The sequence below is a fragment of the Priapulus caudatus genome, unplaced genomic scaffold, assembly GCF_000485595.1.
Source record: "Priapulus caudatus unplaced genomic scaffold, Priapulus_caudatus-5.0.1 Scaffold13, whole genome shotgun sequence".
In the NCBI taxonomy this organism is placed as follows: Eukaryota; Metazoa; Priapulida; class Priapulimorpha; order Priapulimorphida; family Priapulidae; genus Priapulus; species Priapulus caudatus.
In genome coordinates, this window is record NW_014577074.1 from 914731 (window position 1) to 926398 (window position 11668).

General features: G+C 43.4%; 2 protein-coding genes across 5 annotated transcripts in view; one reads left to right on the forward strand and one right to left on the reverse strand.

Moving 5' to 3' along the window:
- The window catches only part of LOC106808934 (GPI transamidase component PIG-T-like), a 13832-nt gene extending 4374 nt beyond the window's left edge, over nt 1-9458 (reverse strand). The window contains exons 1-3 of the mRNA XM_014811860.1: nt 9233-9458; nt 2145-2322; nt 1657-1894 (exon numbers count right to left, since the gene is read on the reverse strand). Of these exons, the coding sequence (XP_014667346.1) occupies nt 1657-1894; nt 2145-2322; nt 9233-9419 (603 nt within the window). The 5' untranslated portion in view covers nt 9420-9458. The remainder of the gene's footprint in view (nt 1-1656; nt 1895-2144; nt 2323-9232) is intronic.
- A 215-nt stretch (nt 9459-9673) lies between these two features.
- The window catches only part of LOC106808717 (isopentenyl-diphosphate Delta-isomerase 1-like), an 8615-nt gene continuing 6620 nt past the window's right edge, over nt 9674-11668 (forward strand). Inside the window, exons 1-2 of one of the 4 annotated variants that reach the window (XM_014811549.1) lie at nt 9674-9760; nt 10316-10380. In XM_014811549.1, the coding sequence (XP_014667035.1) occupies nt 9758-9760; nt 10316-10380 (68 nt within the window). In that variant the 5' untranslated portion in view covers nt 9674-9757. The other 3 variants (XM_014811557.1, XM_014811564.1, XM_014811571.1) reach the window with 3 other exon arrangements.

The window sequence follows — 11668 nt, forward strand, 5'->3', positions numbered from 1 at the left end:
CGCGAGCGTAGTGGTGGTGGTGGGGGGAGAGTGGGGGGAGGGGGGCGGGTGGAGGGGGTTCTAATAGCAAAAGCAGTTGCCACAAGATGGCGCGTGCAAGTGTCATCAATAATCAAAGATGGCATCACCCTTTGTGCGTGACAACCTCACTCCATTGAGTTGCTGAAATCCAAGTATATTCAGGCAGGCGAGAATTTCGCTCAGCTGTGAGTTAACATATCTGCATTGCAGGTTGCCAGGCAATAATTATGATTAGAATAGTGCCAGTTCACCCCCATGCATGCGTAATGGGCTGCCCCCATGTTTTTGCCTACCCACGTGAGCATTCAGGGTTCATTTCAGCTGCTTTAGAAAATAATATGATTTAAGGAGCGTAAACCTTGTTCAACAAACATTTGCCTTTGCAATTGAACTGTGCAACTGTAGCCTCACATCCACAATAGCAAAAGCAGTTCAGTCCTTTGTTAACAGTCAACAAATCCATGTTTAACACTCCTCTTGAGGGTCAAAAGGTTATCCAACACTTACTCTTCGCATGTCAGCGGAAAGTACATTTTATGGTCCTTTCAATAAAGCCATAAAAATGGTAGGTCACTGCTGAAACAAAAAAGTTTTTCAATCGCTCCGTCAGACCATGTCATCAGAAAATGTCTAAAATCTGCCCTGTGCCCCATTGACCTTTGACCTCCAATTTCGGCACAGTGATGGCTTTTCCTACCATGATGCTATACATCGACTATCACGAGCCTAGCCGTTTAGATTTGTGCCGCAATTCTGCATTTCCTCCCTATACCTTAAGTTGAGGGAATGTTCCCCCTTCTTTTACACCTCTTGACCTTTGACCCCCAGCTTCGACATTCCAACTCGTTTTCGAATTACCCCCCCCCACGTCCCGAATATCGTGACCGTACGTCGAGCCGTTTAGATTTGTGCCCAACTGTTGACGGACGCACGCACGGCCGGACGGACGCAAGCTCATGCGATTCTACAAGCTGCATCTGACTATGTCAGATGAGCTAATAATGTACATGAGTAGAGACCATAACTAAGCAACCACCTTTGCTTTCCTGTGCATGACATTACTAGAATTACAAGAATTTGAAAAACAACCATTATTTCAGTGCATAATATATATATATTTCTCTCTCCATATATATACATATGTATCAGAGGGTTGAAAATAACAATCACCTGCTAGCCTGAGGATATTGGCTCTGTACAAGTTTTGGCTGATTGTCAAGACTAACCAGCCTGAGTAGAGGGGCTCATGCATTAGTGATGTTTTGTTTTGCGAGAGAGTAGCCACTGCATATCAGAGTCTCCCTCATCCACAGTGCACGTATGCGCGTTCTGGCAATAATGGTATCACTGCTTGATGTACGAAGGGCGAAGTGGGTGCCTGGTTGTTTATGTCGCATGGAGCATGTAACGAATGTCATGCAACGTATTAGACAGCGAGCCGTGCAGCCGTGATTTGCACGGTCAGTTTTGAAACTGCACGGCCAAAAACGTGTAGCACGGCCTAAAATATTGATCTAAAGCCGTGTACATTTGTAAAATTGCACTCCCAAATATTTTTTCTGCACTCCCACAATATTCATTCCTGGCTAATACCCTGATGTCATGGGGGTGGTCACTGCCACTATGAATGGCTACCTTTTCACCACATGGCAGCAGCTTTTTCCAGGGTGTCAGATTTTCAGTGCAGACATTTTCCTTGGGCAATGCAGCATAGCGGATGTAGGAAGAGTTCACAGACTTATCCTTGTGATTTATGCCCTCTGGTCGAAAGGAAAGCTGTGGTTGCACTGTCGATGTCCCGTCTAAGAAATTTAGGGAGGCACAAAACTGTCCTGATAGAGCATTGGTTAAGCTTATCCATTGTTGATCAATACTGCAACACACAAACACAATGACCTCATCAACATACAAGATAGACACTTGTTCTTTCATTAAACACCAAGTATTTATTATATTGATATTACACACAATGTAATTGAAGACGGCAATTCTGGAAAAAGAACGAAGATGGAAAGTATTCTGATAAATAATTGCTCTTATATTTGCCCTCAATATTTTATACTATTAATACAATTAACTAACAATAGGTAGACCTTAGAGAATAACACGAGATTAGAACTTACTCCTCTACAGTGTCTTGAAACCAAACCCACAGCTCAGCTCCAGGTGGGGCATCTCTGACTGGGTAGCCCCATTTGCTGTGTCGCCAAAGACCCTGGGTGAGTGTCAAATGAAGCTCCTGTATGCTGAAAGCTTGTAAAGTATCTCCTAGAGACTTGGGAAAAACATTATAATGTTTTACTGAAAAGAAAACAAACCAGAAATACTTTGCTCATATAGCTACCAGGAAAGCGTTTTCGGCTCCACCATCGTTTAATTTTAAACTGTTGGAAAACACTTGATGCTAATACAATATTAACTACAAACCAGGTCCAAATCCTTTACAAAAAATGTATGCATCCAGTGTGAAATCTTGCATTGTACCACGTGTCTGTAGCGTTTGAGTTTCTAGCTAAAGCAAATTATGCATTTATACTGTGGGCTAGGGTCTTTTACATTATGATTAAGGATATGTTATTTTTACTTTATTTTATTCCATATAGCCTCCAAAGAGCTACTGCACTAGTGATGAGAATTTCGTAAGTCAAACCTGCAAGGGTAGGCAGTTAAAATACTAGTACGTAGTAGTAGGTTACTAGGTACTAGTACTACTTATAGTATTACTAGTAGCAGTACAGTTACAATACATGTGATGATATGTCTAGTAATGACACTTTTGGGGTTCTCATCAGAGTGACCTTTATACGCAGGGTTGACCGTAATATAGACCCCACTCTCGAGTCCAGTGTACCGCTACTAGTACTACTACTAGTAATAGTATAGATACAATAATGTAACCCAACAAGAGTAAGGTTACAACGCGAGCCTATTCTTTTCTTTGGAGGAGCCCCTGAGTGATTCACTCAGGGCAGTTTTATGGTGTGTTTTTCGAGACTAGAACTTTCAAACTGGGTTTATTCTAAACACGAACCTTTCTCCGCTACCCTGGGACTTACTATGTATCACAATACTCTGTATTAAACTAATATAACCTGTACAAAATTTCGAAGTGACGAGCCGCGATATTTCGAGCGCCATTTCTGTTGACATGTGACGTACGCATTCCCAATGCGCATAGCATTCGGCTAACTTCGGCTCCTGTGTTGCCTGACATGCTGGCTCTGGTGATGTCATGACTGACAGCAGGCATCCCATGATGCATTCGATCTTGGAGCCGAAGTTAGCCAAACCCTATACGCATTGGGAATGCGTACGTCACAGGTCAACAGAAATGGCGCTCGAAGTATCGCCGCTCGTTGCTTCGAAATTTTGTAACAGGTTATATTAGTTTAATACAGAGTATTGTGATACATAGTAAGTCCCAGGATAGCAGAGAAAGGGAGAAGAAACCCTAACCCTAACCCAGTTTGGAAGTTCTAGTCTTGAAAAACGCACCATAAAACCGCCCTGAGTGAATCACTCAGGGCTCCTCCAAAGAAAATAATAGGCTCGCGTTGTAACCCTACTCTTGTTGGGTTACATTATTGTATCTAGTAGTAGTACTACTACTAGTACTAACTGGATATCCCATATTTTAAAATAATACAGAACTATATAACAGGCATATAATATAGGCCGTGGCTACGCGTCCGGACATCCATCTCACACAGTGATCTTGCGACACGTACACGCATGATTGCGCAACGGTAGGCTCTGCTGATTGCCGAGTGTGTGTGCGTGAGAGAGAGCTAGAGGTGTGTGTGTGTGTGGTGTGTGTGTGGTGTGTGTTGTGTGTGTGGGTCGGTTCGGCGCACGTGTGTGTAGTGATAAGGAGAGAGAGGGAGAGAGCTAGACGGTGTGGATGTGTGATTGGATGAGATTAAGAGGCTGTGCGTGTGTGTTCGTGAAAGAGTAGAGAGAGATGCGATGAGTATGCGGAACGGATGGAAAGGATATGACGCAGATGCTGTAATATTATATTTTTCATATGTGCTATTTTATTGTGCATCACTGTGTTTTGCGCATTATATTATCTTTGATTCTTTTGGCGTTTTTTCTGTGATCTTAGGGGCAGGTCTTCGATTTCCTAAATGCCCGGCAGTTTAATTTTCAGCGTTATCTCAAGATAAACAAGGGTTAGGGTTAGGTGTTAAGGTTAGGAACTGCCGGGCTTTAGGAAATCGAAGAACCGTGCCCAGCTGCCGGGCATATAGCCACAGCGTTATATTATACAGAGTGGCTATATTCCCGGCAGCCGGCATATATCTGACGGCTGCCGGGCACGGTCTTTCGATTTCCTAAATGCCCGGCAGTTTTAATTTTCAGCGTTATCTCAAGTAAACAAGGGTTAGGAACTGCCGGGCATTTAGAAAATCTAAGACCGTGCCCGGCTGCCGGGCATATAGCCACAGCGTATATTATACAGAGTGGCTATAGTCCCGGCAGCCGGCATATATCTGACGCTGCCGGCACGGTCTTCGATTTCCTAAATGCCCAGGCAGTTCCTAACCTAGTAACGCTAGCCCCGACCAGGCTGTGCGACGGATTGTCTATACAGGCCTGACACCCTTTCATACAAAAATATCACCTCTGCAGATCTAGATGCAATAACTGTGTATACTCAAATAAAACTATTCTATTACACATTTGACTTGCCTTGTCTGAAATATGAACGTTAACTCACAGTTGTCCTGCTTCTAACTAGATGTATCTCTTAATTCACGGTATAATCTGCTATTCTCACAGCATATCAACTTTCCAATCAGCTTTACTTGCCATGTGTTAGCGAGGCAACGGAAACCCGAAAACGGAAGATTGCTAGAAAATACTACAGAAAGAGTACAATAGCTGCACCGATGGCTCTCACGCAAATTCACAACCTAAAGGCAAGTGAAACGATGTTCACAAATGTCTAGGCCATTTGTAAAAACCTTAGAGTGACATGTTCTCGGATGTATGGGTGGTTTACATGAGGACCGCAGATCGTTTAATTCCTTTGTTTTCGATCCATTACGGATTTTAGTCACAGTCGGAATGATAGCAAACATGGCGGCGAATTCATAAATTTTGTTGCATTCGTCTCAAAAGTCGCTGTAAACCCTGTAAGTACCCAGCGGCATCGTAGCGCAACTGAGGTTACAGAAGGTGGACCAGGGGAAAAAATACACGGGGCGGCGGGCGAATTTCGCCCCGAAATGCCGAAAAAGAGGCCCCCGAAAATAGCGATATCGGGGGCGACCGCCAAAGCAAAAGTCGCCCTGGAATCGATTGTCCAGGTCGGTCCCGCGCCTTGCGATCTCGCTCGGCCTCTGGCCTAGCGGCAGCCGGTTCCACGGCGGCGGTAGAATTCCTGGTACGGTGTGGCTGTCAAGTGTTTATCATTAAGCATGCATGTGTGTATTGCATTCAATCAAGCGCGCGCCGCCGGCCCGCGCGGTATATATACGTGTGTGCCTGTGCGCGTGCTTGCGTGTGTGCCTGCGCGCGTGCGTGCGTGCCGGTGTGCCTGCAGGCGTGCTTGCGTGTGTGCCTGCGCGCGTGCGTGGCCTGCGCGAGTGCGTGCCTGGGCGCAGTGCGTGCCCTGTGTGTGCCGGTGTGCCTGCGGGTGTGCTTGCGGTGTGCCTGCGCGCGGTGCGTGGCGTGCCTGCGCGCGTGCGTGCCTGCATGCGTGCATGGCGTGCGTGCGTGGTGCGGGTGTGCCTGCGGGCGTGCCTACGTAGACCCGTAGGACCAACAACCCGTAGGATTAAAGAAGCGGTAATTCCATGGAAAATCCTAATGAAATTCACACACGTTATTTTCCCTGGCGGCACACTCGTGTGTCATTCCGATTGTAGCTTTTTTTGTCAATTCCCCGAAAGAGTTTTGCTGCCGCTCTGCTCATAGTCCAACAATGCCAACCCTCTAAATTTTAGTGTGATTAGTACCACGGCTGAAACAATCGTGCCCACCATACTTCAATCAATGCCGGCCCCCTGCCAGCAGGCACGTACGCAGCGCGATTGGCACAGCCATTCACACGTGCCTCGCGGGTACGCTTTCCAAACCCCCTGAGCTTCCAGGGCCTTACGCGGGCCCTTAATGGACCCCAGCCGCAAGAGACTTCGACGTATAAAGCAATCGATCCTCCTAGCTCGTACAGGGCGGACAATTCACTATTTGGGCTAGCCGTAATAGTTCTGTGTTTAGCTGTGATGTATTCACTATTTCAAGGTGCATTTGTGGTTGTGACTTGTGAGTTTGTGATTATCATGTTAGTCTGTCCAGTCTGATGAATAACTGTCTTGAACATTGACTGTTTGTGTCTGTGTGTGTGTGGGTGTGCGCGCTGCCCCGCGAGTGTGGTATTTATACTGTGCTGTGTGTACATTTGAGGAACACAGCCCTGGAAAAGTCGGCCCTGGAAGAGTGAAAAAGAGCCCTGGAAAATGACAAAGTAGCCGCCCCGAAATGTGGGGGGTTTGCAAAAGAGGCCCCGGAAGAAAAAAATTAATTTTTCACTGAGGTGGACGTATACTGATTCATTTGGTATATCACATGTGTAGTGTTCTTTGGCGATACGTTGGCGATAAACAGCGTAAAAACGACGTGTTTAGCTGCAGCCAAGGTTTGAAACGGTATTCTAACCCTAGCAATACCGTTTCTTGGAGCTACTAGTAACCCTAGACCGAATAATTCTGTCCATATAACCTTTTTTACTATTTGGTGAGGGTTATATTGGGACAGAACGGGGTTCATTGAAATTTCGCTGAGATCGCTGCAAATGCATGCGCTGGCGAATGCGGCCCGTACGGCTGGCTATTGACGTGAAAAAAACCTACCGTTCCCTTCTACATGGCTTTACCTGCTACTGATAGTGGTATATATTCACTTCAATCTTATTCGCTTCTTAAAGATTGTTTTTTCAGAAACCGCTTCGTTCCAGCTTTCTTAAAATCATTCGCGCATTTACAAACAATCAGACCAATCAGAGCGAGTCTTACAATATTTAGCTTGGTTTCCGCTTGTATCTGTGGCCGCTGCAGGAGGGCTGTAGACTCGCTCTGATTGGTCTGATTGTTTGTAAATGGCGAATGATTTAGGAAAGTGGAAGCGACAAGCGGTGTTTCTGAAAAACAATCTTTTAAAGTGATAACGATTGAAGTGAATGTATACACATATCAGTAGCAAGGTAAAGCCATGTAGAAGGGACGGTAGGTTTTTTTCACGCGAATAGCGGCGTACGGGCCGCATTTGGCAGCGCATGCATTTGCCATGCGATCTCACGAAATTTCATGAAACCCCGTTCTGCCCCAAATAACCTTCACCAAAATTAAAATGGTTATATGGGACAGAATTATTCGGTCTATACTTAGTAACCCTAAACCCTTGTTTACGTTGTGATAATGCTGAAAATTAAAAACTGCCGGGCATTTTAGGAAATCGCTGTGGCTATATGCCCGGCAGCCGGGCACGGTCTTCGTTTCCTAAATGCCCGGCAGTTCTTAACCCTAACTCTAACCTACCCTAAACCCCTTAACAAAAACCTAACCCTAGCCCTAAACCTAACCCTAATCTTAACTCTAACCCTAACCGCTTGTTTACTTGAGATAAGCTAAAAATTAAAACTGCCGGCATTTAGGAATCGAAGGACCGTGCCCGGCAGCCGTCAGATATACGCCGGCTGCCGGCGCATATAGCCACTTAGATACAATAATGTAACCCAAACCCAAGAGGATAGGGTTACAAAGTGTCCCTATCCCTTTTCTGCGGAGGAATGCCGCGAGTGAATCATCGGGCCGGTTTGGCTAGTGCGTTTTCAGATACTAAGACTTCCAAACTGGTTTATTCTCAACACGAAACCTTTCTCCGCTATCTGGGAACTTACTATGTATCGTGCAATAACTCTGTATTAAACTAATATAACCTGTTCCAAAAATTCGAAGTGACGAGCGGCGAATATATGTGAGTGGCCAATTTCTGTTGACCTGTGACGTACTTCGGTTTGAAAGAGTGGATTCAGCCGACAATCGGAGGGCGCTGCGTTTGCCGATCGCTATGCCATTGGAAATGCGTACGTCACAGGTCAACAGAAATGGCGCTCGAGTATATCGCCGCTCGTCACTTCGAAATTTTTGTAACAGGTTATATTAGTTTAATACAGAGTATTGCGATACATTGTAAGTTCCGAATAGCGGAGAAAGGTTCGTGTTTAGAATAAACCCAGTTTGGAAGTTCTAGTATCTGAAAACGCACCAGCAGAACCGGCCCGAGTGATTCACTCGGCATTCCTCCGCAGAAAAGGATAGGGACACTTTGTAACCTTATCCTCTTGGGTTTTGGGTTACATTATTGTATCTATAGTAATACTAATCAATGGCTGTTGCTCCTGCGACGGTACCGTCGCCGAATTTTTTTTCTCTCAAACTCAACGGTATGTGATGCCAGCGCCATCTATCGGCGATAATAACTACCGTTGGCTTTTGGTACGATATTATATATACGATTTTATACGATATATACGATAACCCTAACCCTAACCCTAACCCTAACCCTAACCCTAACCCTAACCCTAACCTAACCCTAACCCTAACTCTATTAAATTAATAAAATTTAATTTTTAATTGTTGTAAAATTAATTGTTGTTATTAAATGTTGTAAATAAATAATGTTAATATTTGCGTTAATTGGAAAAAAAATGTTAAACCAGATAAAGATAGAAAAATACAGAAACAGGAAAATAATTAAAAAACGGATGGGATTCGATCCTGCGACCATTCATACTTGGCGCCAGCGTGCTAACCATTACACTGCTGCGACACATTGAAATTAAAATTTTGGATGTGCTATGTATATCGCGAGAAAACAAGCTCAACCAATCAGGCGTCAGTACCGTCAGTACCGTGACTTTAAGAGAAAAAAAATCGGCGACGGTACCGTTGCAGGAGCAACAGCCAAATTAAAAACTGCCGGGCATTTAGGAAATCGAAGACCGTGCCCGGCATCCGTCAGATATATGCCGGCTGCCGGGCATATAGCCACTCTGTACTATACACTCTATGCTATAGTAATACTTAATAGTATAAATTTAACTATAAGTATAATTTATAAATTATAAATTATAATATTAATACTAATACTAATACTAATACTAATAGTAATAGTAATAGGCCTAGTAATACTCGTTTCTTACGTGACTCCTCTTGCCAAATGCTAACGTTCCACTTTGTAGTAAATTGAAAATGTGTATAAATAAATCCATTGTTGAGTGGTTTAATAAATAATTCCTCAACATAGTTATCTTTGTCACAAACGGAAATTGCAAAAAAGCAACAAGTAATGACAACATACAATAACTTGACTACACGGCGGGCTGCCATTTTGACGCACTCTGCAACTCACAGCGTGAGACGTTTTATGCTATTCACATGAATTATAAATTTTCTAGGAAAGACACCTAGGGCAGTAATGTATATACTACTATCATCAAAAATATATGTAGTCTAGAATAATTATAGATAGCTAATTATAGAACACGTAAATCATAAAAACGAGATATAAACAGCTGATCAGTGACATCATACCGCCATCTATCGGGTACAATGAATAATTTATACACCTTTACTTCGGTTGTATTTCGGTAGGGGCCTACATGGGTTGATGGTTCCTAATACCATAGCCTAATACTCCCTGGCCCGCGTTGTCTCAACTTGTTGATATGGTATTTATTCCTTACTCTTATGATTTATTTGTAGATTGCATTTCGGTGTGCCCGGTGGGTTATTTAATTAGGTGAAGTTCCGCAGTGACGACATGCGACGAGTGACAGTCAATCAGTCTGCGGAAACTGGAAAAGGTGTCTGGAAAAACTGTTTATAATCTATGGTATAACTATAAGATAAGCATAATATGATAATAAGGTCACGTGTAGGTCTCACTTCAACTTGGGTAGAGACGCCAGATTATAAACGTTTCTACGTCTAGCCTCTAGGCACAATATATAGGTCTACCTAAAGTACGTGCTGTTGTGCTTAGGCTACATGACTATTAGTATTACTGTATTGGTTAAAATTTATTATTAATATAGGATTATTAATATAGTGTAGGATCATGTCTATTGTGCACTATTACTGAGTGTTTTTATCTTTACAGATTGCCTAATCCATATCATGGTTTTGGATTATCTTATCAAACGCCTAACACCTAGCTGTGATTGTAAGCTTGCTCAGTGCCTGTCTATGCTAAAGTGCCATGCTAACGGTGCAAACAATTTTAGTCTTTACAGGCAGGGAGAAGAATATTACGTGAAATAAACAGCATCAACCACAGATTTATTAAAGGGTGAGTGACGCTGATAGGGTCTATAATGTCTCCCTGGATATATACTGCCGTAAACATATAGCCACAGCGTATATTATACAGAGTGGCTATATTCCCGGCAGCCGGCATATATCTGACGGCTGCCGGGCACGGTCTTCGATTTCCTAAATTCCCAGCAGTTCCTAACCTAGTAACCCTAGCCCCGACCAGGCTGTGCGACGGATTGTCTATACAGCCTGACACCCTTTCATACAAAAAAGCTATCACCTCTGCAGATCTAGATGAATAACTGTGTATATCTCAAATAAAACTATTCTATTACCATCTTTGACTTGCCTTGTTTGAAATATGAACGTTAACTCACAGTTGTCCTGCTTCTAAACTAGAATGTATCTCTTAATTCACGGTATAATCTGCTAATTCTCACAGCATATCAACTTTCCAATCAGCTTTACCCGCCATGTTTAGCGAGGCACGGAAAACCCGAAACGGAAGACTTGCTAGAAAATACTACAGAAATAGTACAATAGCTGCACGATGACTCTCACGGCAATTACACACTAAAGCAAGTGAAACGATGTTCATGAATGTCTGGGCCATTTGTAAAAACCTTAGATGACATGTTCTCGGATGTAGGGGTGGTTTACATGAGGACCGCTGATCGTTTAATTTCCTTTGTTCGATCCATTACGGATTTTAGTCACAGTCGGAATGATAGCAAACATGGCGGCGAATTCATAAATTTGGTTGTATTCGTCTCAAAAAGTCGCTGTAACCCCGTAAGTACCCAGCGCATCGTAGCGCACTGATGGTTACAAGAAGGTAGACGTATACTGATTCATTTGGTATATCACATGTGTAGTGTTCTTTGGCGATACTTGGCAAATAAGGAAACTACGTGTTTAGCTGCAGCCAAGGTTTGAAACGGTATTCTAACCCTAACAATACCGTTTCTTGGAGCTACTAGTAACCCTAGACCGAATAATTCTGTCCCATATAACCTTTTTTATATTTTGGTGAGGGTTATATTGGGACAGAACGGGGTTCATTGAAATTTCGTGAGATCGCATGCAAAATGCATGCGCTGCGAATGCGGCCCGTACGCTGCTATTGACGTGAAAAAAACCCTACCGTTTCCTTCTACATGGCTTTACCTTGCTACTGATATGTGTATACATTCACTTCAATCTTTATTCACTTCTTAAAAGATTGTTTTTCAGAAACACCGCTTCGTTCCACTTTCCTAAATCATTCGCCATTTACAAACAATCAGACCAATCAGAGCGAGTCTTACAATAGCCTGGTTCTC